The sequence below is a fragment of the Episyrphus balteatus genome, chromosome 3 (genome assembly GCF_945859705.1).
Source record: "Episyrphus balteatus chromosome 3, idEpiBalt1.1, whole genome shotgun sequence".
NCBI classification, from domain to species: domain Eukaryota; kingdom Metazoa; phylum Arthropoda; class Insecta; order Diptera; family Syrphidae; genus Episyrphus; species Episyrphus balteatus.
The window spans coordinates 78022020-78049928 of record NC_079136.1 but is presented as its reverse complement, the minus strand read 5'-3'; the positions used below and the strand labels follow the sequence as shown (position 1 = coordinate 78049928).

The following is a 27909-nucleotide window of genomic DNA, read 5'->3' as shown; positions in this document are numbered from 1 at the left end:
TGTATCTTCCTTCATATTCAAAGTACATATTATATGCATATGGAAAATATTATTGATCAACCCACAATCTAGTAGTTGCAGTGATGAATAACAACTGTAAGTACATGCGAAATAATTTTCTTCATCTATCACTTTTAGACTAAATGCCCCTGGATAACAAACTATCAAAATCGTCTCAATCTCTTTTTTTTTTTTTTAACAAAATGAAGACACATTTTATGAGTACCAAACGAATATTATATGAGAATTGAACAATAATATTTCTTCTTCATTTAGAAATCATACATATGTACATACATATTTAAAAATAGTATTAACATGTTATTGTGTTCGTTTTATAAGTAAATCTCAGAAAAGAAAATCCAGTACAAACTCTTAATCAACTGGCAAAAAAATAAATATAGGTACATGCGGTGGTGCATTTTTTTGTCAAGTGCAATGTAAAAAACAATATCAAAACACTCCACGAACACCCGGAGGAGTTGTGACTCATTTTCATTTTTAAAAAAATTTGCCTTCCTTCAAAAATCTGAATAAAAAGTAATTCATAACCACACACCACACATGGTTTCAATGTTGATGTGCATGTTTTTTTTTTTGTTTTTATCGCCACTAGTGAGAGCTGCTAACCGGGGGTAATAATATTATACCCGCGAGATTTTTGCCGCCTACTTCGCGAACACGTTTTGCATAAAAGCCGGCACTTGAACACACAAAACAGCCCGGCATTGCTTACCTAACATTGGATCACTTAAGCACGAGCATTGAAATTGAAAAAAATTGAAATTGAAAATTTAACAACAAATGAGTAAGAATTAGTGCCGACGATATGACGCGACAACAAAGAAAATAATTGATGGTAATGAAATCAAAAAAACTAAGTACATATTTGTTACGCTTTTATAATAAAAAAAAAAAATGTTTTGTTTCATGCAAGTTATTGTACCTAGTTCTAGGAAAGAATAAGAATGTTTCCAACCAGACCAGGTCAGAGCTACTTCCTTTTTTTAAGATGCAAGTGTGTAAAATAGAAAGAACCTATTCAGTTAGAAATTTTTATCCTATAGAATTCTAAAGCCTTTTCAAGCGATTCCTCTTAATTTTCACATAAGCCTTTACAGATAATAAAAGCTTGCTTGTTCTAAACCGCACACTATTCACTGAATAAAGAATAGTAGGTAGGTCTATTGAATAACTAACAATTCCTAAAAAATTCAAAGAACTTGCAGTGTATGATGTGAGTGTCCATAAAAGAGGGAAGTATACGCTAGAAAACAATACAACAAAATGCCCTTGAACCAAAAAGTAAATACATAGTCTGAAAACGAAACGAAAAAAAAATTTGCAGTAGCATTTTATAGGGCTAAGAATAATACACTTAAACCAAATGCATTCACATATCCTGTGTTGATACAGATACATATGCAAATATGTATGTAGTATATGTACACTTTTGTGTATTCGAGTAGGTTACTAAATTATTTGCACTTAGAATTTATATTGCAAATTGTTTCTCGAATTTTTTTTTAAATTCATAATATGGCTTACGAGATGATGATAAATAAAAAAAATTTAAAGTTAAGGAAGAGTATATAACTCCTTTCTTATTGTCAATAGAACAAAACCAAATTTATATTATTTGCTTAGCACTATATTGGCAACATGCAGTGTTGCCAGACTATTTTAGCGGTTAAGAAGCCCAATTTGAAAAATCCTGAAGCTAAAAATAGCCGATTCCAAAAATGGTCAAAATATCGCATACAATTCTCTTTTTAGTATCTATGAGATTTTTTTAATTTTTTTTTTTAGTTTTCAGAAAACTTTTGCTAGTAAAGCCTAGTACGCAGATCGAGCTAAATTTTAGCTTCCATACAAAATTCTCTCAAAAATTTAGCCGAGCTTAAATTTATTAGAATTTCAGCCATGTTATGCGGAGCTTCAGCTAAAAAGTCATATTTTCGTTTCCTTTTTTTCGTCTGCATGCAAAAAAGTATTTTACTCGCATGTAAATTTGGGCTATTTAGTTGTTCCGACAAAAAATAAAATCTAAAAAAATAATAATTTATTTACCATGCAAAAAAATTGCGTCAATTTATTTAAATCGCGTAAGGCATGACCCAAGAGATAGATAGTTTTTAAACAATTAAAAGCTCGGTTGAAAATATGTGGAAAACAACGATCGACCTGATATCGCACTACCAAATAATTGACTTTTGGTAGAAAACAAACAAAAAATTCGCATTATGTCTGTATGAAAATGTGGTTCCCTACCCTAATTCCAAACAAATATATGCTTGGAGACGATTTTTAAATTTAAACATATTTCAGCTGGATAAATGTTGACTTTTAAAGTTATCTCATTAAAAACGCTTGTCTTTAAAAGAAGAATGTTTTTTTTTTTAAATATTAGTTTTATATCTGCCATTATTTGTATTTGTTTTTTTTTTTTTTATTTTACACAACTCAATTGCCTTAAGTACCTACCATCTTTTAATAAAAGTTTTTTTTTGTTTACCTGACTTACACTTAGTTTTTAGTTTAGTTTCTGATACTTAATGCTAAATATACAAAATCTGGAGCTTAAAGTTTTATTTCTGTTAAAAATAAGTCTTATATGATTTTACATTTTGAATAAAAATGTGGGTTGGGTACGATTTATCGATTTTTAAAGAGTCAATTTTCGAAAAAAAGACTGTCATAACCTCGACTATCAAAAAATCGATTGTAGATATCAACCGATCGAAATTTTGACTCTTATAAATCTTTTTACCCAAAATGTAAAATCAGTATAGAATGGGTTAAAATCATGTAGGTGGAAAATTTGATGTTCAGGGATCAAAACAACATCTAATTAAAGTTTTTTTCTCATCTGTCTGTCTGTCATCTAGAAATATCAATGTTTTGGATAGAAAAGTTTCCATTTATTTATTTCCATTTTTTTTTTTAATAAGAATCCTATCCTATCATATGGTTGTAATATAAACTTTTATCAACAAAATTACCAAAAAAAAAAGCAAAAGAAAAAAATACTTATGGCCTTCTCCTACATTCGTTTTGAAGCGATCACCATCATTTCGGGCACGTTTTTTTTTTTTAGTATTGGTTTTGGGGTTTGCCGGTAAATTTAAGAATACATATTTCTCTGCTCTGTCCGTTTTTGAAACGACAAATTGTAGCTAGAGTGAGCATTTTGAGCATGCAATTTTCATATAACAAAGTTGATTTTTTAAAAATTCGTTCCTCGAAATTTTCCACCTCAATGATTTTTACCCATAACTTCTCCTGGTTTTTGGTCAGTGCATAAACAAATGCGATTCTAACTTCCAAGGACTCAAAATGCTTTAAAAGTTTGCAATCGGCGCGGTTGAAAGCTCCTGTTTAATTCCATTGTATTTCGGAAAACAGTAGGTAGACATTTTTACAAATATTTTTCTAACTGACATCTTATTGAACTTTCAACTTTTTTGCTGCCAATCAAAACTTAAGTCGAAATTTTACGTCGATGTAATTTAATTTTGTTCAGTTAAGATTTATTTGTTCACCATTCGTAAGCTCTACATTCTTAATAAAAAACGTTTGCATCCTATCAACTTAAAGCTTCAATTATAATTGCGACCATTATTATAAAATCTATGCTATTTCTTTCCCATTGAATACTTTGAGATTCAAAGTTAATCTTTTGTTTCATTTACATATATTAATAAAATCTCTTATTTCGACGTAGCCAATCTAAAAAATTGTATTCTTCATCGTTTGTGACCTTTTGCCTTATATTTGTGTTGTCTACGATAGCCTTTACTTATCGCCAAGTTTTTGATAAACATTATGTAGTTGCATGGTAGTTTCAAACTATAGCGATTACTCTATGAGTATTTAAGTGCAAGTAAGAGCATTGACCATCTACAATGACGATACATACCAATTTACAACCATTGTATCCGTTCAACTTTTCATTTTCCATATTCGAAGCATACAGCTGCACATATTAACTGCAAAAGTCTCGTTAAATGTGACTTGCATACAAATTTTTTTTCGCAATAATCTTTAAAATTTCTTTTGTTTTTCCAGCAGTTCTGTTGTACTTTTTTGTTTTGTACAACCCTTATGCTTGATGTTAATTTTGGTTACCGGTTATTACTGATTTGGCAATGGGCAGTGTAATGACTAATGAAATGAGTTTTGTAATCTATTGGCGTAAAAGTAAAAGGTATTAAGGAGAAGCAAGTATGATGGTAGGCAGTTGTAGGTTGTAGAGGTTTAACTAGATCTTAACATGAGTGATAATCTTTCAGACAATGGCTGCGGCTGTCCTTCGGGAATAGTTGCTACCACCTAAGGTTTAAGTTACAAATAACCTTTTGCAGAAGCCCTATTAGTGTTTAGAAGACCGATTTAAAACACTATCCATCATACAATAGCATTGTATTGGATTTAAACGAATTTATATTTTATTTGGTTTAACTCGTTTCTATTTTGTTTTGTCTGTTTACCTAGCTTGTCAAGGTTCTTAGCTTTGAAAATAGAAATTATCAAATGCAAGCTTAAATGTTGCCGTACAAGTTCTTATGAGAAATATGTATCATAAATAAAAAAAATGTAAATTTTGTGGTCTGACAAAAATTTAAATTTTATTGTTGTTTAGTTGTCGTGAAAGTGTCGTATTTTATTCTTTCAATAATATCATATTCTTTAAAACTGTTAAACATCTTTATTTAATTTACTTTCATCATTATCTCGTTTTATTAATATATCTAATACGTTTCTTTTTTCTTTTCAGGTATGTGGCTTATTATGGATTATTAATCGTAACTATTTATAAATACACTGTATTAGTATAATAAGCACAATTTTGCTGATATTTTTTACTTGCGATACACAGCTGTGAACACGAAATTAGCAGTGCTTACACAGTTTCAATAAAAAGTTAAATATTTTTAGCGTGCTGCTTTGCAAAAAAGTTTAAAATTACATTTTGCATTGGGCCTCAGTCATCATATCCAAGGTTTTTAACTTTTTAAATTAGCTTATCACTGTCATGCATAAGCCATTTATTGACACACTCTAGTCTAGTATATTACCGAACATTAAATAAAAGTGTCTTTGTTTTTTTCTCTTTCAAGCTTCCAAATATAAATTTTGTTCATATTTTTTTGGGAGGTTAAAGTGTTGCCTAAATCGACATTGCCAAAAGTTGTCAAAATCGGACGCAAAAAGCATTGTTCTGAAATGTTAATGGAATTCAATAAAAAAAACTTTACTTAGAGGAAAAAATTACTTTCAGTAGTATAAGTCGAACTTTCAAAATGGGAGAAGAAAAATTCAAGTTAGAGAAACTTCGACTTAAAGAAATGAAAACAAGAACTGGAAACCTACAGTTTTATAACCAAAGTTTAAAAAAAAACTGCGACTTGTAGAGACTTCGACTTAAGAAAGTTCGAGTTATGGAAGTTTGACTAGTGCATCCGAGATATCGTAGAATATCTCGTTCAAATGGTGAGCAATACAGCAAAATCCAAAATAATAGCATTAGCTTGAAACACGTAATCTAAAAATAATCAGGACTTAGCGAACTGATTAATAATTTAGCTAATTGGCAAAGTATCATTCTTCAATAGGCTCCAATAAGCAAAAAATTAACTCCATGTTTCTGTTAGCGCTATGGCATTAGCAGAATATGTACGGAAGTTACACTACTAAACTGAAGTCTGCTACCAAACGCAAACGTTTGGTCCAAGATGCCAGTGATGCACCTATGATACAAAAATAGTTATTTTTGGAAATAGGTACCATCAGGGGAATCAAAAGACACTTCAAGACAAAAAGAAGTAGTTTTGTATGATAAGGGCATAGAATTGCGTTTGCGAATTTAATTCTGTAAAAAAAATATTTTTTTTTTAATGCATTTGTTTTTAATTACAAATTAAAAAAAAATATTTATTGCAAATAAAACAAAATTCGCATTGAAAAAAAAATGTTTGCTACTGAAAAAAAATTTGCATTAAAAAAAAGTATTGCAACTAAAAAATATTTGCATTAAAAAATCATATTTATTGCAAATAAAAATTGTTAGCATTAAAAAAAATTCTGCTGCATCTGAAAAATATTTTCATTAAAAATAAAATTTTTATCTCAAACAAAAATATTTTGCTTAAAAAAATGTTTATTGCAAATGCACACAATTTGCATTGATTTTTTTTAATGAAAAAAAGTTTTCATTTGGAACATCATTTTTTTTTTATTGCAAAATATTTTTATTTGCAATAATTTTTTTAAATGCAAATTTTTTTCAATTGTAATAAATATTTTTTTTTTAATGTAAATTTTTTTATATTGCATTTTTTTAAATTGATATTTTTACACCCTGTTGCAGAGATCAGCAAATATCGAAACAGAAATTAATGTAACTTTGTAACATCAAATAATTTTATTTGTCACATTCATTTTACTCGCTTTCGGGCGACGATATGTTTTTAATTGTTTGTTTTTTCTTCTGTTGCTATTGAGTTCAAAATCTTATTGAAAACAATCATTTCAATTTAATTAAAACCTAGCCAAAACCATTATAATAAAAAAAAGTATATTAATGCAATTTTGTTTCAATTCATTAACTGCAACCTTATACAATGTCTGGATCAAGAACTTAGCTTATAAAATAAAAATGAAGTTAAATCTCTATGCTGTAGCATAACAAAAACCTGAATTGAACAGCTGCTGTGTTATATATTTATTATCTAACAGTTTGAGCATTATAATTTGTTCATTCTCTTAGGTATTTTGCCTGATGTGCAACAAAAAACAAAAATGAACTACTGCTAGTTTGCGTACCGGCAGCAGCAACCAGCTCCTCAACTTTATGTGGCTCTCCGCCAATTGAAGTTTGAACACATTCGCACCAACAAAAATAAACACTCAGCAATCCACATAAGAGTTCATTCACATTCGACACTGACAAAGTGATAAGCAAAAGAAAAAAAAGTATTTGTTGGTATGATCTGAACTTGCTGTGGCAAGTGCCACAACTAGAAACAGTGCTGGCTGGCTGGCTGGCTAGATAGTTGCTAGTTAGATGATTATGATGATGTTTCTGGTTTGGTGGTGCTGCCGGCCGCCTGGTGATACAGGTCCGATATAAAAGAGGAACTATCTTTGCTACTGTCTGAAAGTATTTTTGGGTTGAAAATGTACTAAGCAACGGGAACAATTTCTGGGTAAGAATTTTGATGAAACAGGTTAAACAGAAAAGGAACAGACACGAAAAAAAAAGAATAATAAAATGAGAACACTTTATTTCCTTCTTTGCTTTTTTTTGTAACTTTTATGTTGCAATCTAAGACATTTGTATGTGTTTTTAATTTTTGAAGCAAAAAAAAAAAAAATGTTACCATATGAAGTCAGAACTTCTCGTAAAAGATATAAAAGAGAATTGATAGATTCATAATAATTAATTTACAATATTAAAAAAAAAAATGAAACGAAGTTTTTGATGATCCATCAACGTTTCGAAGGTTGCAACTAAATTAAAAATAGCTTTAAAAAAATTGTAAAAATAAATTTTAAAAAAAGAAACAAAAATTGCTCCAAACTAAGATATATGTAGCTCAAAAGTTTGATTATTCAAAAAAGCTTAAATAGCTGAAAATTTCGGTTAGCCAATAAATTTTTGAGATGGTTTTTTGAACTAGATTCATTTTTTTCAAGGGTTCTGTTTTTTTAACTTTTCCCAAGGTTTGTGGTGTTAAACTCGAATCCGAAGTCAAAATTCTATCAGCTCGCGTTTTCGAGATATTCCCGTTATAAAATCTTAATTAACGGTTTTTTGCTATGCACATTTTTAGCATTTCCCTAACTTACAATGGTTTTGTTCCGGAAAAAAACAATAATTTTCTCAATGTTTTAAGTGTGTTGAACTCGAACCTGAAATTAGAACTTTTCTATCAGCTCGCGTTTTTCAGATCTTCTCGTTATACAATTTCAATAATTGATTTTTAAGCATTTCCCTAAGTGCCTATATCGCCAAACTAGAGCTGCTAGAAAAAAAAACTGAGGGCAGATTTGAAATCAGCAATGCCAAATTACTAAAAAAATTAAGAAACGTCATAAAAAATAAAAAAAGGTTCCATTTGGTTTACCAGTGATTTATTTTTGCGATACCTATTTTAACATATGGTTTATATTGGCTTATAGTCTACAAGAAGTAGATTTATCCAAAAAAGTATTTTATTGATTTTAATGCCGACGTTTTTGAAAACTTAAAAAACAAAAACCGTTCCGCTTACTCATATCCTCAAAAATTTATATCAAATTTAGGTTTTACTATTTAGATATAAGGTAGTATTGATTCCCTTAAATATAGTTTTAATCAACTTAACTAAAACTTCATTAAATTTTGTCTTTTAATAACCGATTATCCTCAATGCTAACAAGCACATACGAAAATCTAAAACCTAAGGCTGAACCATTTAGAAAGTGTTTCGAATTTCCAAAGAACTTGATCTAAAGTAACACGACAATATCCAATTAGAATGCAGATTAGCATTTTCACAATGTTCTTCATTCGAATAGAAACAAGAACGTGCAGCAAATTTGTATTTTTTTTTTACTGTGTAGCACAGGCTGCATATATCACACATTCTTTTCTAACTCACAAGGGCTACTCTACAATCCTGAGAAACAAAACCTCTTTGTTCGATGAGTTTGGACTTATCAGTCGAGTTATCATCATCGCGGTCATTAACTCCACTCTCTTCTTCTCGAATTACAAAATATGTATATTAATCTCAACGCAGCAAAGAATTCTATATAAACAACATAAACGTTCCTATCCTATTTTCATATTATGTTATAAAAATGCATATATTTATGCCTACTCGTAAGTCCTATTCGATGTGAGGGGCATATCTATGGATTCAAAAATCGATATAGAAACATTTAATGCCTTTGCCACGTACGCAGACAATTTGATTTTCATATGCAGTTTATTGTTTTGCAGTGCCAGGTTGAATTTCTGAGAAATATTGAATTGTAAAATTGTGGTGCTTGTTGGAGTATTATTGGTAATACTCAAAAATTTACACGGACGTTTATCGTTTCAGTGATAAATTGAAAAAAGGGTTTCGTTGTTTATCTATAGCGATGGCGACATATTGTACTCTACTTCGATTTATGTTATTCTTTTTAAATGGGCTTACTTTAAGGAAGAATTGCCTTGTCATTAAATCTTCGAGCACGTACAAGGAAGATTAATGATACTAGTTGGTATTTTGTTTACCATACTAATGCGGTATGGAATTATTTTTTATTGCCATGCAAACATTCTAACAAATTAGATGTATGTCCTTATAGCTAAAATACAATATTAAGGCATATCGTATCCGTTAAAAAGTTGTACTTAAAAATAATAATATTTTTAATATAAGTATTTAAAAAGGACTAAAAGTATATTTTCTTCCCACAAAAAATGAAATAGGTTTGAAGTGCTTTGCGTTTCAGTTTTCTACCTTTGGGTAATTCCATGAAAAAGTGGACACGAATTTTGAACAAATTATGCAGTCTTTTTTACTTTTTTTATTAGAAAATTACTATTTACAAACGGCAACTCTTTATGCAAGTTGCAAAAAAATATTCTTTGTTGTATTCCCTTATGGATAGACATAAAATTCAGGGAGTTTAATAATCTTAAAGCATTTTTATAGCATAAGCTTGACAACAACAGAAGAATTTCACATGAAAATGACGGAAAAACAAGCAAACTGAAAATATGATGAGTCTAATAGTGATGATGACAATATCCCCTAATGAGTGCTAAAATAAGTTAACATTTAAGCAAGCTTCGTTACACACTATTCGATTAAAAAAAAACTTGAGTGAAAATGCATCTTTTCTTTACTTTTGGAACCACAAATCGCAGGCAACATGAGTTACCAAAATAATGTAACGTGAGTTACCTAAATATTTAAAAATTTTTCCTCGAAATATTGAAAAAATGTTTGGTTTTGTCACTCATATTAAAAGCTTGTAATTTTGTATGTATGGAATCTTCATTGAAAACAAATTAAGATTCTTAATTATCACATAAAAACTTCATACTGTCGGACTCTTAAAATTCGTGTCCGATTTTTGTAACGTGAGTTACCATCAAACTTTTATTTTTCCCAAGCAAATGTTAAAAATAAAGACAATTTTTTTAGTTAATTATGAAAGTAATAGATATGCTCCATTCATGGATAGTAATTTCGTATCAATTTACATTAAAATTGAAAAAAAAAAATTATTTATGTGTTGGAAATTTTTGTGAATGTAACGTGAGTTACCATGGAATTGCCCCTTTAGATTTAGAAAACTAGTTCAAAATGGTAGCAAACGAGTTAATGATCGGTTGTAAATGCGTTCTAATTCGATTCCATAGATTATGGATACTCTTAAATACCAACCAACGTTACTATTTTCAAATCAGAACCATTTTTAAGGCCGTTTATGAGAAAAAAAAAACTGCTGAATCATGTATTGATAGCAGTTTCCTCAAAAAGTCATCCTTTGTCATCGTACAACCAGAAAATTATTTATTTTTTTTAAGTTTGTTCCTACTTTGTGACTCATATGAAAAGTTATCCACATATAATAAGAGTGGAAATGCATTTAGGAACGTAGATAAGCCAAACGTAATAGTTTCGGAATCTATTGTGGACACGTTCCGACGACTCCATTGTGGACACTAATAGAGTGTATATGTCTAATATTGATAGAAATATATTTATCTTCTACAAAACGGTCAGATTTGTACATGACTCATTGATTTATCAACTTATTTATTTTCATTTGTTTGAAATTCAAATAGAAAATATATCAATCAGTCATCAAGAAAAATAGTAATCACTTTGAATTTGGCCCGCTCAAAAGTGCAGGCATTAAATAAACAAACAATTAAGTTGTCTATTGACTTTGCTTCATGCATTTTAATTTTAAAATTCTGATAACAAATTCATTTGTACGTTGATGGTGTCAAGAAAGATTACGAACTTGGAATAATTAAAAATAGTATAAAAGATGTTCTCTATAAATAAAACAAGAGATAACATAATGACAATACAGAAGTAATTAAGAATATCAGAAATAGATACATGATTTCATATTTCAAAGTGATAATGCTTCAAATGACAAAGATTGTTACTAAAAAAATTGGTTTGGATTCTATGTTTCTTTCTTTTTAGATTCTTTTTATATTTTCTTTTTGAAAACTAATTTAAAGCTATACATCGATAAAGACAGAAATAATTAAGAATTTAATGTAACTTATCTTGAATACTAATATTGTTGTAGTTATTAACTTTGAGCAGTTGCTGAGAGTAAATAACGATTTACTTGGTTCTTATCCCAAAAGGAAACTTTTTGATAAGTTTCATGAGTGTAACAATTTTTTTTAATGCCTATTTTACCTGTACTATTTGCGATAATGTCATGATCCCAACTTGATACCAACTTAGTAAGCGTATAAAAAATATATATGAGACTAAAATTATACTGGAAACAATGAATTTGGCATAAAATCTTTTGACTTTTTGTTTTCGAATCAAATGAAATGTTAGAAACTGACATTTCAATTATTTATTAAATCACATAATGTAGTTTGAAATTGATGTTAACAAGCATTTTATGTGAATTTCCATCTGCCACAAAAAATCAATTATTTTTAATTATTTTTGATCGTCTGTCAAAAAATACTGGTAAATACTGGTATCTCATATTCCATTTGCAAAAAGAGATAATTTTTCTGAGATCAATTTGTTACAAGAGATCATTAGATTTGCTACAAAATCTCTTTTTCAAATGGAAATCCACATTAAATACTCCTAAAATCTGCCAAATAAATACCTAAATTAATAACTTTTGCAACACTAACTTTCAGACTATAAACGTCAAATGTAATGTAAAGTAATTTTAAACAGCACGATGATGGACAACAGATTCATACTCATGCTATCCATTACAAACCTTTCTTTTGTGTTGTTGTTGAATAAAACGTTAATTGATTGAGTCGAAGAAAGTTTCATATCCCGTTCGAGACTTGAGACGATGCTCAAGTCCAAAGACGACAAACTCAAGTATTTTAGATAACATAAAGCAGTAAATTCCAAATGGCACTAAAAAGTGTAATCACTTTGAGTTATTCACATTAACTAGATCATTAGAAGCAATTACTGCACAAATATAATGACATTGTTTTCCTGTTTGAACTATAACTTTTGATAGTATCGTAATTTATTTATTTTTTTTTTTTTCTAAAGGATATCCTTCTTTTTTTTCAATCGCCTATGAGAGAAAAAAAAAAGGAATATACAAAATAATTTAAAGAGGAAATACAAAATGCGAACTCATTCTATAACTTATTTCCTTATGTGTTCCGAAAAAAATTCAATAAAGGCGTCGGTCGTTTCAGGGACAAGGGATCTATGTAGTTACACACACTTATGTACATTTATGTATGTTCTATGTATTTGACTTATTGATCCGTAACATCAGCACAAACATGACAGGCGGGTGCACCATCCAAACAATGCATTTATATGGTATTACGTCATGCCTTTCTCCCTTCACTTAAAATTAAAAAAAAAAATTCGGTTTATACATTTTTTTCTTCGATTTAAGTATTTTATAAGGGCAGAGTGAATACTAGTGAGTTTAATTCACAAATCTAACTATGCAAGGTATTATTTTTCATTATTTTAAATTAAAATCATTTTAGCTGACTGAAAAACTGTGTAGTTTTCAAGCATTTATGAAAATCTGATAAATAAATATGTACTGCGAGCAAAACCCGCGTGTAGCCTTTTTCTCGTTTCAGATGCAATCTTAATTCTGTGATGAGGGCGCATGAAAAGATTTATGATACCCTTATTGTTCGTCCTTGAACAAAATTGTGTCTCAATCAATCTCATCCTATTAGATGGAACTTTTTGATTTAACTAGAATAAAGTTTTATTTGTTTTTTTTTCTTCTACCCAACTATTTTCCTTTTTTTTTTATTTTTAATTGAAATCGATACCACGCACTATAGTCTGGTTATTTAGACACAAGTATAAAGCCAATTTATATGAGTATAAATTGGCCTCTCAAAAGGGAAACTGAAAAACTATCAATTTTCTTCCCATACGATTACAGCAATGAAGAAAAATCGTCAATGGAAGAATCGTCAAATGTAAGTCCCGACCAACAAATACTTGAAGAGAACCAAGGAGTATATCCTTCTTTTTAAAAGTCCTCTATAGAAACGTCTATCTCTTATAGCAATTTACTAGTATTGTTGAAATGTTATAGAAACATTTTTGCGCCTAAATTTTACCTAAGTGTTTTTGTGAACACGTCACTTCGTTTTCCAGTTCATTTAAACCAACATCAAATCTGAAATTTGTCTGAGCCTTCGGAAATTACTATTTTTAATAGAAATCCCCCTTCTTAGATTTCAAAGAGCTTTTAACAATGTCCTAACCGAACATATTCTAGAGGCCTTAGCGATCTTTGAAGAAGAAGACTAAATCAGAAGTTGGATTATATCCATTATTTAAAGCAGAGAAGAATTTAAGAAAGTTTAGGAAAAACCAACTGTTTTAAATCCGGCATAGAGGTACACCTCACGGTGGCGTTTTTGCCCCCGTTTTATGGCTCCTCGTCATGAACAAAATACTTGAAAAGCTTGAGAGATATGGAGTGAAGGCAGGGGCATATGCAGATGATCTGGTTATTCTAGTATCAGGAATGTTTTTACTAGTGATCAGATAAGTTGGCAGGTGGGCTAAGAGCTGAAGTTTAGAAGTAAACCTAAATAAAACGGAACTGATGCTATTTACAACTTAAAACTCTCTACCTTCCCTCTACCTCAGCTTACCGGCCAAATTTTATCACTGTTTTCTAGCACAAAATATTAAGGTGTAATTTTAGACTCTAAAATGAGGTGAAGCTGAATATTGAAGAGAGGGTAAAAAGGGCGAGCATTGCTTTATATGTTTGCAGCAAAACCTTTGGAAAAAATGGGGACTTAAATCAAAAATGATTGTATGATTCCCTTGCATCTCTTACCTGTAGACCTTCCTATTAAATATCAGATGCCTTGGCTTGGACCACCTTCAGGCTAAAAGTAACCGGTTGTTGGAAGTCGAGACTTTTCGGCCACAGCAATACAACAATCTTAGTACCATCACATATTTTTGACACTCAAAAACTACTGTACTCCTACTTTGAACATGGTTAAGAATTGTACATTCAGCTGCACGACGAGAACAGACTTTGAAGATGGCGAGAGAAGAGTGACGATAGACTTCTAAACGTGCATTTTTACTGATGGCTCAAAAATTCTGAGGTTTGTATGTTATGAATCCCTTAACATTTCAAAATCTTTTCGGCTATTAATTTTTTCTAGTGTAGTCCAAATTACGCAGGAAAAAATCGTATCAAAATCAAAACGTAGCCATACTAAAAGACAGTCACCCAGGTATAAAAGCAATTGCTGCGACCATGACATCGTCTAAATAAGTTCAGGAGTGCAGAGAGGTGAAGCCTCACAATCTCAGAATCATGATCAAAGATCTCATTCCTTTATGCGACATAATGGTTTAAGAACAGCCTCTGGACGCTGGGCTAATATACCTACATATGTGCAAGTGCTGCCAGGTAGCAGGCTTTTAAATACGAGCGACAAGTTATCCGGAGACTAGGCTATGTCACTTGTTCTTAGAACCATTCAAAATGTATGTATTAATTTATTACTCATACATTAGAATGAGTTTGTCGAGCTAATTTGACTATCATGCGAATTTGCTTATGACCGTCATCATTACCTACCTATGTACCTACAACGAAGTTGTCTGAATAAAGAAAATTGTACATTTTAGCGAGGAATGCGAAATACGACTGCAAATCAACTAAATACAAAATCCAAAACTCCGGACACACGTGATTATGGTCTAAAACTGATTTCATATTCTGCTCCATCATTTGAATTCAACTGCTTTAAAAATAATTTCTTTCCTTATTGAAGTGAGATCATATTTTGTTTAAGCTACAGCTAAAAAGTAAATTTCCAGTAAATCAAATAAAAACGATTTGTCTGTTTAACTAACCGTTTCATTACACTACACACAGACCATGGTCTTTTTGAATTTGAATAAATATTCGAAGTTACTATTTAAATAAATTCACCGAATTAATATTCAAATTAATATTTAAATAAATTCACCTTCAACATAACTTGAAGCATTTATCTCACCACAGTATTTTGATTTCTAGTACACAAACCATTATGTGGAACCTATTTCTGCTTGGATTGTGTATTTGCTAAGTGGTGAATAATTATCTGCAATAGTGGAGACTTAGGTATATATTTTTTTAATGGAAATCGTAGACTTTTGTTCGGTGGTTTTAAATGAAATTTAATAATTTGAAAATGTTTATTTATTTCTGTAAAATAATTCAATCAAATTTGGTTTTAATCATATTATATTACTTTGTGTCGATCAACTTAAAACTTTTTACTTTTTTAAGCTTATGAGCAGTTGCCTCTATGAAGTACTCTCCAATCTAAAAGGAAATCAATACAGTAGATGAATTATTTTTGTTTTCTTACAATTATTATTCATTTCTACTTACTGTTGATAGTTTCTGTTTTAAAGAAACAATTAAATGAATTCATATCACATTCATTTGGAAAAGATTTCCTATAGGTTCCATTTGATCCACAAACTGGTCTATAATTTAGCGGACATGCTTTGTGGCACAATTTATTATCTACGTCCAAATGTGGTACATGATCTATTTCCACTTCATCCAAGTTGGTAGTAGTACAATAATCAAAATCTCTCTGTTTAAAAGCTGAAAACAGAGAAATTTGATTGTTTATAACTTTTTATTCTTTTTTTTTTTGTAGAAACTTACTTGATAAAGCTGACTTTTGACGATCACAATTGAATACTTTTAGTCCACAAGGGTTGCTGAATTTTAAATACTCCTTGCCATTTGTGCCACAAGTTGGTTGATATATAGCTGGACAAATCAATGGACATTCTAAAGATATCCCATAAACTTCACTGATAGCAAATAAAGCTATTATAGCTATTTTAAAATATTTCATATTTTTTTTTTTATTTCGAAGTATAATATTAATATCCAATGAAATGCGTTTGAAGACTGTTAGGTTAGTTTATGAACATTCAATTTATATAGTAACCTTTTTAACAGTTTAATAAGATTAAATACCTTTATGTTCTTATCTTTTGAGAACAATTGAAAGTTAAGACTTGCTACTTTTAATGTTAATTAATGTTTAATTGGAATTGTGTTCATTTATTATTAGTTTTTGCTTGTTTTGTTTATTTTGTTTTGTTTTTGAAGAGTCGCAATTTGTTAAGTAAACAATAATTGGTATATGGTGGATTCCATTTTTATAAATTTATATGGAAACACAATTATTTTTTAAGTATCTTATTTATTTAATAAAAATCCAAAATTAAAACAAAAAAAACGTCTCTTCAAGTTTATATGACTAATACTAAACAGAAACGCCGAGACGCTACATGACTCTATGTAGCTCGTCTCTATTTACGCTAACAAAGGCTACTTAAAATCGATATTTCAATTTTGTTTTATTGAACATATGTATATAATGACAAAGCCAAAACCACGAATCTGCAAAATTGTAGTTTTGAGAAAAACGGCTTTCGAAACTTATCCAATCTTAAGGGAACTCTTGCAACGGAAACTGATAGTTTAGGCGCTGGGACATAGGTCCCCGGGACATAAGTCCCGAATTTTTTTTTCGGGACTAATGTCTCACTTTACTGGGTCATAAGTCCCGAATCGAATTTGGGAATCATGTCCCACCTTACTGAGACATTAGTCCCGAAAAAAATTTCCAGGACTTATGTCCCGCGTATATTTTATTTTTGTATAATTATATCTATTGAGACCATTTAAAGAAACCACAGCTGACGAATATTATTGGTAAGTCGTAATTGCATCGTGGCAAAATATAAACAACGGTATAAAGTGAAAGTTTTATAATTGAAATTTGTGATAACCGACATGAGTGAAGCGGAAAAAATTTCTCACATGCGAATCTCTTTAATTTGCGCAACCCAAACGCGAAGCGGACACAAATTTTGCCCACATTGAATTCTCCCTTTTGAGGTGTGGAAAAAAAATTCGCGCGAATTTTTGTTTACCGAGTTATAACAAAAGCATATCTTTGGAACAAACATTAAACTGCCAAAATGTTCTCTTTGAAGTTTTAGTTCTTTTTTTTACTCGTTGGCAAACTGAAAAAAGACATTTTAAATTAAACTTATTCTTTGAGAAGTTGGAATGATATAAAAATCATATTGGTATTATTTCGCTTTAATAAACCGAAACGAGGCACATTTGTTTTTTTTTTTTTTTTCTGAAAATAAATTGACAGAAAGAAAGGGCCAAATGTTGAAAATTGGTTTTATTTCTCTTTGAAAATTAAAATATGCTAATCTTCGAAGGCTGCCTTATTTCACTTGGGCGTATTTCATGGCACCAAACAATAATCTCTGGATTACTTAGTACCTATATGAACATTTATGGTAAAAATATGTATATAAAATAGACTGATTCAAAAAAAAAAATTTTTTTTTTTTGTTCAAAGCATTGTTGAAAATATTGTTGGAAATGACGAAAAAAAAATACTGTAAAAGTTTCAGCCCTTAATGTTAACATTTAGTACCGCCGCATCGCAAATTTCTATTTCCCATACGATTTGTATGGGAAAGATTGTGTATTTTTGTTTAGAATTTTTTATCTTTTTAATGGTTCATCAAAAAGGCTAGATTTAATCATTTTCTTGTATAAAATTGAACGCTCTACAAAATTGCATTTATAAAATTTAAAAAAAAGGGACGCGAAAAATTGATTAAAATAATTTTTAGTTGAAAAAATGAATAATTCGAATTTATTGAAGAAATCTAATATGATAGTATTAGGAATTTGAGAGTTATATAAAAGGATCTGTGAAACCAAAACACAACATAGAATACAAATATTTGAAAATTTTGAAAAATTTTTTGAAAAACCTAATAATTTCGTCAAAAAATCGGAAAAAAATGAGAAAAAACTACTTTTTATATTTTAAAGTTGAATAACTTCGAAACGCGGGGGTAAATCAAAAAAAATTAATAAGAGCTTTTTTGTAGAGCGGACAATTTTATAAAAGAAAATGATTTTGTCAAGCCTTTTGGATGAACCATTAAAAAGATACAAAATTCTAAACACAAATACCCAATCTTTCCCATACAAATCGTATGGGAAATAGAAATTTGCGATGCGGCGGTACTAAATGTTACCATTAAAGGCTGAAACTTTTACAGTATATTTTTTTCGTCATTTCCAACAATATTTTCAACAATGCTTTGAACAAAAAAAAAAAAATTTTTTTGAATCAGTCTATTATAAAATAGTTTTTATTTTATTCGAGACTTATGTCCCATTTTCGACTAAAAAATTCAGGACTTCTGTCTCAGTAGGGTGTGACATAATAACCGATTTGGGACTTATGACCCAGTAAAGTGGGACATAATTCCCGAAAAAAAAATTCGGGACTTGTGTCCCGGGAACTTATGTCCCTGCGCCGACACATTAAAGTGAAAATGGTCAAAAAATGCAGATTCGCGGTTTTAACGTTGTGCCAACGATATATACAATTTGGCTTATAACTAATATCATACTTATGATTATTTAACTTTTGTTGGCATATAGGGGGCCTAACGTTGTACGGTGTCTTAAGATTAACAAATTATAAATACGTATAAAAAGTACATGTCAAACTAAATTTTTAAATTAAAATTCGGCTGACTATCGTCCTCAGGGTGTTTATTCCCGGTTGTCCATGGTGCTTTTGGTGAAGGTTGGGGGAAGTCCTTGAGTAAGTTGTCATTAAGAGTTTCCATTACGCTGAGGTACCTTGGCTCTGGGTGTCGTTGTTCAGTGGTCATCCTCCTTATTAGCTGATTCGGGTGGTCAGGTGTTCCGTACTAGTCTATTCACCGAGAGAACTAGATATTTTTCCAGCGGGATTATGTAATCGATGAAGAGATGGTATGTGATTTGGTTTTCTTGGCAGATTCACATCGCCTAAAATCACACTGATATAGGAGGTCGATCAGGTCGTTGGGAAAAGGTTCTCCACTTCTAAAAAATAAACAAAAAACCACATTGATTTAACTATTTTTCGGAATGATTTTGCGTCGAAGAGGATATTTTTAGCATCAAAGTTCAAAGAATTTTATTTTAAGAGATTTTCTTATCAATTGCATAGTTAAATATAGTTAAATCAAAGTTGCTTGAATAACAAAAAAAAAACGAACATCTACAAAAAAAAAACTGGCAACGAATGGGGGTCGATCCTTCCTTCTTGGATAACTAGTTGAATGCTTTAGTTGTTGAAAACTTCTCTGACAAATTGTAACTTCTTCACCATTTAAAAGTGAGAAAGAAAGTACGAGAGATGCGGTCAGCAAAAGTTTTGGCGGTATCCACCGCTTTTGACGTCAAAATTTCCTACAATATCAAGTCTTTGTTGCAGTGGATATCCGTATCCAATGTCCTCGGAACGTTCGGACACCCAGGATCTGGAGGAATGCTTGTCGTCAATTGGTTGATGGTTTGATCATCTGAAAACCGCCAAGTCGCTTTGTGTATTTTAACGTGTGGGAATAAAGTGCTTGATATGATGACGAAAGAAAGCTGATCAGACTGAGTCCGTTGCCGGAGTGTTTTCGTGTAGGCTACGCTTTTCGACCATTAAACCAAAGATTCCTTCTTTTTCGATCTTGGCGTTAACCCGTAAGCCCCTCCCCCATGGAGGGGTCGTGTTAATAATAATAAAATACGAAAAAAACTCATACTCTGTATAATGGGAAAAACATTTAGGGCCAGTTTTACAAACGTGTTTCAGCCTCGGATCAGGAATTTAACCCACCGATTTCGGGGGATTAGCTGCGGGTCAACTTTGGTTCAAGCATGGGTGTGGCTATTTTTACATATTTGGACCTTGCACCAGTGCTAAACCGGAACCTTACCACCGATTTCAGAAGATAAAAGTTGCTGAACCACGGATTAAATATTTGTACAACTGGCCCTTAGTGTTATAGGTTCAACCCGAATTTGTTCCTGCTGATTCCAGAGTAATAAATACCGATAGATAAATACCGAAGAGAAACTTCACTCTATATCATTGTGGGTCAGTTTTCTTCCCAATCAACAATTTGTTGTCATTTTATTTATTTTTACACCCATATGTTTGCTGATTGGACGCAAATTAAAAATTATACTCTTATCCTACTCCCATCATTTTGCGTGACTTTTTAAAATAGTTTGTTAATATTTGTTTTCATAATGCTTTGCAATTAAAGTCATGTAATTATACAATCTAGATTAGGATATCTATAATTTTGGTAATACAGTTTCATAACATTAATTTTTCTTCAGTTAAAGAATAATTTTTTCGTAAAAATGTCGTTTTTCAATATTCTTTTTTGGATCGTTGCAAGCGTTATTTTAGTTATGGGAAAGGTTCTTTAATTTCCCCCCTTAAAAACTATTTTATAGTTTTAATTAATTAATTTTGTTTTCCTTTAAAGCGACCATTCAATCTTTACTTTACTGAACTTAATTGTTCGCTATACAACGAACCAGGTGAAGAATTCAAATGTTGGTATCACAATATTAAATATCGAACCTTTGTGGATGGATTTTTAATTATGTCCAAAGACGTAAACGCTTTTCAAATGAGAGCTAAATGTGAAATTATACGTTCGGAGGGTAGCGCGCCTATGACTCTATTTGACTTTACTACAGATGGTTGTCGTTTGCTGGATGTAGCTTCAGGAAATAATATCCTTAAAGTTTCACTAGATTATATGAGAAAATCAGGACATTTTCCAGATCGATGTCCTTTGGTTGCTGTAAGTTTGTTTTTTTTTTTTTTATTTTTTTCTTGTTGGGTATCACAACAATATCATACAGTTTGCTATAAATTTATAGTACAGCTAATTTTTGAGTTAATTTTCCAACTGCATTAAAATAAATCTTTTCTTTTTTATTTATATAGAAAGAAAACTATAGTCTTACAAACTTCTATGTTGATGCGGATATGCTACCATCATACACACCAGAATGTAATTTTGTGCTTGATTTTTCACTAATGGTTGATTCCAAATTGGTTACTCTAGTTAAAATGAAGGGAAACATTGAATCAAAAAAACAAAACAAATTTTGAATAACCTTGTTTATTTGTATGTACAGGTTGGATATTCTATGTAAAATAAAATATTGTTTTCTGAAATTTTTTTTTTATATTTTTTTAACTGTAACTGATTTGGACAAGGAAATCATCATTCTTTTCCCAACTTGATTTAGGAAAATTTTGTTCATTTGAAATGTGCTGTTTAGTTTTAATTTTATTGCCTTTGCTTTTCATTAAAATAAAAAAAAAAAACTAATAAAAACAATAAAAAAATAAAATGCACGACTGGGTCGCACGAACTTGCTCTTTTAATTTTTTAGACTTTTTATATTGAAATTTGTGAAATGTTAGGTACATTATGTAAAAACAAAAAAGAAAAGCATAATATTTGTTTTTCAACGCAATAAAAGAACATCTGAAATCAAATTGTCCCACAAAATAGGTATGCATTTTATTTGATATATTAAGATGCATTTTTAGAAGAAAAATTTTCAAAATCGTTAGAGCCGTTTTTTAAAAAACTAATTTTGTATAAATAATTTTTTGAAAAAAAAAAGTTTTAAAATAAAATTGGTATGCCATTTTTTAAGAAATCACTAATCAAATCTAAAACCAAAACATTTTAAAACATTCAATGTCCCGTTTTCGAAAATTTGACTATTCAAAACAAAATTTTCAAAAATTTTTTTCAAAATCCAATAATTATTTTTTTTCAAAATTTTATTTTGAATCCTACGAAAATTATATAAGTGGTTTTGTAAAAAAAATTCGTTGAAATTGAGTTAGTAGTTTGGCAGAAAATCAGATTTGATAAAAACGGTTCTATGGCAGGTACCGTTAATAATGATTTCCCAAAAAAAAAAAATGTTTTCATCATAAGATAACCTTGCCAAAAATTTAATATCTGAATTTTTTTTAACAAAATCGTTGGAGCCGTTTTCGAGAAATTAAATTTTTCCAAAATTTTTATATGACAGGTACCGTTATTTTTGGTCCAAAAAAATTAATTCCAAAAACCCATCTGGAGAGTCTCCAAATAATGCTACATACCAAGTTTGATGTCAATCGGTCCATCCGTTTAGTTAGCTCCGAATGCGAATGCATAACTTGTTAAATGTGTAGTACCTATATCGCAAGTAAAAATCCTTCGAAAAAAGAAATTTTTATATCAAACAAAAATATTTGGCATAAAAAAAAATTAATTACAAAAAAAAAAAAATATTTGGCATTAAAAATAATGTAATGCCGTGATTTATTGGTACTCAGTATTGTACTCATCAGTTAACATTTTATGCTGTAACCAACAACAATTGATTGCTTTTATTTATGTATTTAATAATAATTTTGTTGAAGGGTCAAAAATGTATAATATAGAAAAAAAATTTCTCCGTACACCAACAAATAAAAAACTTTTGTTTATTCTTAGCAATCATTTGTTGTTGTTTCCCGTGCAAAATTTTGCTGAGCTAAGTACTGAGTTACCAATAAAACACGGCAGTTATTGCAAATAAAAAAAATGCGGCGTTTTTTTTTAATGCAAATGCATATTATTTCATATTTGAAAAAAACTTTTTTTTATGCAAAATATTTTTGTTTGCAATAATTATTTTTAAAAGATCTAAGTGTTGCCACTATTTTCTTATTCTCTATCATCGTAATGCGTATGATTGCGATCTCGAGTTCGATGTTTTTTAAATGTTTTTTTTTTTATATATATATTTGAAGTAAAAAGAAAGCTCTCTCTAGTAAAAAGTAGTTTCCAGTTGTAATTTAGCTAATGAAATTCTTCAGAAATTACTGAAAATCATATCAACCGAAAAAGAACTGATAATAATATAATTTCAATAAGAAAAGAACAGCTGCAATTTGATCATTTACCATTAACAAAATACCATATTCGAAACACTGCGTTGCTGCAAAACTATTACTAAGTGCATTTTTTTCAATGGCTCTTGACTTTTCTTTTCCTTGAACAAAGAAAAAAAAATTAATAGACATTCATTAAAAAAGTTTTCTTTTTGTGAGAAACAATGAAGAAGCATTTTGTTGATTGATTGATTTGAATAGATTTTTCTATGGCGCAAAATGCGATGCGTTTTTTTTTTTAGAGACTTTTGGAGTGGAACATAAGACCTATGCCGACAAGTCAAGTGGAAAAATGTAGATAGTTTGTATTTTGTAAATCCATATCAAGAAATTATTATAAAATTTCTAAATGAATCTATAATTAAAAATACAAAAAGAGAGATGAAATTAAAAGATGTTAAAATGGATCCAGGGAAATTCATAATTGTATTCTATGTGCATTAAATTAAATACTTTACACACTAAATAGTAATACTTTTTCTTAAAGCAATTTGTCATTTTGAGTTTAAAAGTGGTAAAAAACATTTTTCGTTTCTATACAGCTAAGCGATTTTTTGAAGTTTTAATTTAAAAGTTAATTTACTAAATTCAAGTCAAAAAAGGAAGGAAAGAAATTGTATTCCAAAAGAAATGTTAGCCAAATATATCGTCGGCACAACACCAAAACCGCGAATCTGCATTTTTGAACATTTTCACTTTAATGCGTCATTTTACTTGTTATCGGTCCCTCTATTCACTGCCTCGTTCCCAATCCTTCATCTGTTGCACGAGTTTCCATAAGAATGCATTGGTTTCCAAAACTTTGAAGCCGTTTTTCCCAAAACTACAATTTTGCAGATTCGTGGTTTTGGCTTTGTGCCCACGATATAGTGTAGTGCGGTTAAGTGAAAACGTAAGAGCGTCTATACCTTAAAATATGGGCTAAATTTATCTGAACAGTAATCTGATTTGCATTCCTTTAAGTGCATTACTTTTTCTTCTAATTAAAACAAACATGTTTCATGTAAAATTTACACTAAAACATGTTGTTTTTACAGTGTCCATTTTTTTTAATAATATATAGTCATTTGAAAACAACCATTTCAAATCGTAATGAAATAATAATAAAAAAAAACTGAATCGCGTTATTTAAAAGCACAAAAATTCTTCATGTTGATATAACATTTCATTATTATTCTATTTGCAGTGGTTTTGCAGTCACCTTATACAAAATAATTAATAGCTTATATTTATTTTTTGTTAAATATAAAATTAAATCACACACATCTTACAAATTAACTAATCAATTCTTTTTTCTTTTTTCTTTCTAGGTAAGTGCAACATGTCCACATGAACAAATTTTACAGTAATACTGCAACACATCTTACTACTAAATTCCTGTTAAATTTGACTGGCAAGTATATAAGTAAGCAGTGTCAAATTGGAAAGCCTGTCTTTCACTTAATCACTTTTGACGGTTCTCATGTCCAATGCTAATGAAAAAAATAAATGCCAACTCCAAGTTTAAGATCGCATTCAAATTGTTAAAAATGTGCACGCTTCGCGAAAAAATGTCCACCTAGGACGTGCTTGGTTAGAGACATAAAGCTGACCATAGTCTTTTTTCATATGATGGCGACATAAAGGTGGTGCCATTCAAATCATAGAGCTCGCTGTTGAGCTGATGCAGTTAATTGAAAGATGTACATAATGTGCATCGTTTACTACCGTGTTGGCCGCATTTACTGGCTTCTTCTTTTGCTTACTCTTTTTAAAGCACAATGACTTTGGCAAATTATTTATGTCACGCCGACTGACGAAGTGTTGTTGGATCTCTTGGACTTGGTCCGTCTGCCACTAGCCAATGCCATCACATAGTTGGACATCATCATTACGTATTTCGATAATAATTTCGTGCGACTCCCCTATTACACGCATTTGATTAGGAAGAGTGCGTTACGTTGCTCATCGTTATACCATTGCCATATAAAAAAAAGACATGTTGGTTGTTGTTTGGCCAGTGCAATCACAGATACTGGTAGTTGTCCGGACATGGTGCTTTCGCATCAATGACCAGACGAAAGTAATTGTTTTTTAAATGTTTCTTATTTTACAGAGTTAAACAATCTTGTTAATCGAAGATACATAATACAACTTACGTTTATTTCATTGTCGTATAAAAAAATGTTCATCTGGAAAAAGTTAAAAAAGAATTTAAAAAAAATAAAAAAAACGGTGATTGATGATAATTTAAATAGACGTACAAATGATGATTGGTAAGCAATTTCTGTGTAGATAACACAAAACTCTCACACATCTCGAAATAATTTAATCAATGAAATTGTTAAAAAAAAATGTATTCAAACCATATCAAAGATAACTTTTAAACAACCAATGAAAACATACAAAATAATTATGCTAATTGTCAAGAAACGTTTTATTTTCAACTTTTTTTTTCTTAAATTTTTTTTTTTTTTTTAACTATGGGCAATTCCATGGTAACTCACGTTACATTCACAAAAATTTCCAACACATAAATAATTTTTTTTTTTCAATTTTAATTATACGAAATTACTATCCATGAATGGAGCATAACTATTACTTTCATAATTAACTAAAAAAATTGTCTTCATTTTTAACATTTGCTTGGGAAAAATAAAAGTTTGATGGTAACTCACGTTACAAAAATCGGACACGAATTTTTAGAGTCCGACAGTATGAAGTTTTTATGTGAAATTAAGAATCTTAATTTGTTTCCAATGAAGATTCCATACATACAAAATTACAAGCTTTTAATATGAGTGACAAAACCAAATATTTTTTCGATATTTCGAGGAAAAATTTTAAAATATTTAGGTAACTCACGTTACATTATTTTGGTAACTCATGTTACCTGCGATTTGTGGTTCCAAAAGTAAAGAAAAGATGCATTTTCACTCAAGTTTTTTTTTAATCAAATAGTGTGTAACGAAGCTTGCTTAAATGTTAACTTATTTTAGCACTCACGAGGGGATATTGTCATCGTCACTATTAGACTCATCATATTTTCAGTTTGCTTGTTTTTCCGTCATTTTCATGTGAAATTCTTCTGTTGTTGGCAACCTTATGCTATAAAAATGCTTTAAGATTATTAAACTCCCTGAATTTTATGTCTATCCATAAGGGAATACACGAAGAATCTTTTCTTGCAACTTGCATAAAGAGTTGCCGTTTGAAAATAGTAATTTGCTAATAAAAAAAAGTAAAAAAGACTGCATAATTTGTTCAAAATTCGTGTCCACTTTTTCATGGAATTACCCCTATGCATTAATATAATACCAGACTATTCGAGGTTAACACAATCTAAACCTAGACACAAGTTTGGCAGCTATTAGACACCAGCAAACAAGGTTTTTGAACAAATTTTCAAAATTTAAGCAGTTGTTTAAAGTTAAGCAACGTTTATAAATAATAGCCAAGGTGTCCCAGAATAAGATAAAAGAAGGGTGATTCTCGGTTATATTCTAAGAAAACAATTGTTCTACAGTAACGTTGTTACCATTTAGCGGCGATTTTAGAACTTTTACTTTGGTATGCCTTTACTCATGTTAGTGATAATTTCTCCCTTAATAATAATGGTAGAAACTTGGTAAAAGTCTTTATATTTAGAATAAATCTTTTTCATTTTAAATGTGTTTAAAAATTTTTAATATATTTTTTGGTTGCTCAAATATTCAACTTTAAAACTGTTCATTTTCTTGCCCATGATATAATTTTTGAATCTGAGGCCAATTTTCTTCAATTGGGTGCATTTTTTCAATTACTTTTATAAAAAATTTATTAATAAAACAGTATGTTCTTATATTTAGAATGTGAAATAGTGTCAATTTAGCTGCCAGACTTTTGAATTCGTTATTAGAACGCATAATTTGCTTATAATTTGTGTATAACACAAAGTAAAAAAAATTATTAATAGGTCTGGATTACTGTATTATTTTTTTTATGGGCTAAGTCTTTTAACTCGCGCTTAAGTATTCTCATTTACAGTGCATTTTTAAGGGGAAAAGCGAACATTTTTCTAAAAAGAATGAATGATTTTCAACCTTTTGTAAAAACAGTAAATGTTCAGCAATTTTTAATTAAGTTTGATCAAAAACAACGTTTACATACACGGAGAAAAAAGACCACATAAAAACAATTGGATTCTGTATTAAATTAATCGGATTTCTGCATGGTTTATTGTCAAGATGACTTCTTCTTAAATCAAGCGGACAAATCTTCTTAATTTCTTGAATGTTCAAATTCAAAAGAAATCCACTTAATTTGAGTAGAAAATCATCTTATTTTTATGTGGAAATATTTTAATTAAAAAAAAAAAAACTGGCAGACCTGGTAATCGATCCTACAACTATTGGCTCACTAAGCGAGTGCATTACCATCAGCCTTTCTCACTGTTTTAAATAAGTATGATAAACTGCAACTAAAGCTGAAGTCGGACGATAATTTTTACTTCTATATTTTTTGTCGATTTATTAGTATGAAAATTCTTATTAAAATGAAATGAAGTTCACCTTAAATTAATAACAGAATTTAAACGAATTCCACTTATTTAAAGCAGAAATCTTACTGTTTTAAGTGGGTGAGATTTAAGGTGGCATCATCTTATTTTATGACCTTTTTTCTCCGTGTAATAGCCTGGAAACGGGTCGTTTTATAACAAACAATATCAAGGCAAAACTTGTGAAGCAGCGAGAAACAGGGATTGTCTAGGTATACAAATATTTTCATTTTTAAGAACACAATCGGCATTCAAGTTGGAAAATTAGGAGACTTTTGTC

At 30.0% G+C, this 27909-nt stretch overlaps 2 protein-coding genes and 1 long non-coding RNA gene across 3 annotated transcripts in view; 2 read left to right on the top strand and 1 right to left on the bottom strand.

Moving 5' to 3' along the window:
- LOC129914255 (uncharacterized) overlaps window positions 1-5258 on the top strand; it is a 28263-nt gene extending 23005 nt beyond the window's left edge. Inside the window, exons 2-3 of the long non-coding RNA XR_008772154.1 lie at window positions 4778-5002; window positions 5121-5258. This is a non-coding gene — a long non-coding RNA (uncharacterized LOC129914255). The remainder of the gene's footprint in view (window positions 1-4777; window positions 5003-5120) is intronic.
- Window positions 5259-15417: 10159 nt separating this feature from the next.
- LOC129914253 (U-Kazal-Dg21.2-like) lies at window positions 15418-16140 on the bottom strand. The gene is made up of 3 exons (XM_055993418.1): window positions 15922-16140; window positions 15637-15858; window positions 15418-15567 (listed from the first exon to the last, which is right to left on the bottom strand). Exons 1-3 carry the CDS (start codon window positions 16115-16117, stop codon window positions 15533-15535), a joined length of 453 nt encoding a protein of 150 aa, XP_055849393.1. The 5' UTR covers window positions 16118-16140; the 3' UTR covers window positions 15418-15532.
- Window positions 16141-20565: 4425 nt separating this feature from the next.
- On the top strand, window positions 20566-24446 carry LOC129915096 (uncharacterized). Its single transcript, XM_055994557.1, has 4 exons — window positions 20566-20574; window positions 20643-20966; window positions 21113-21179; window positions 24424-24446. The coding sequence occupies exons 1-4, from the start codon at window positions 20566-20568 to the stop codon at window positions 24444-24446; spliced, it is 423 nt and encodes a 140-aa protein (XP_055850532.1).
- Window positions 24447-27909: the final 3463 nt, after the last annotated feature.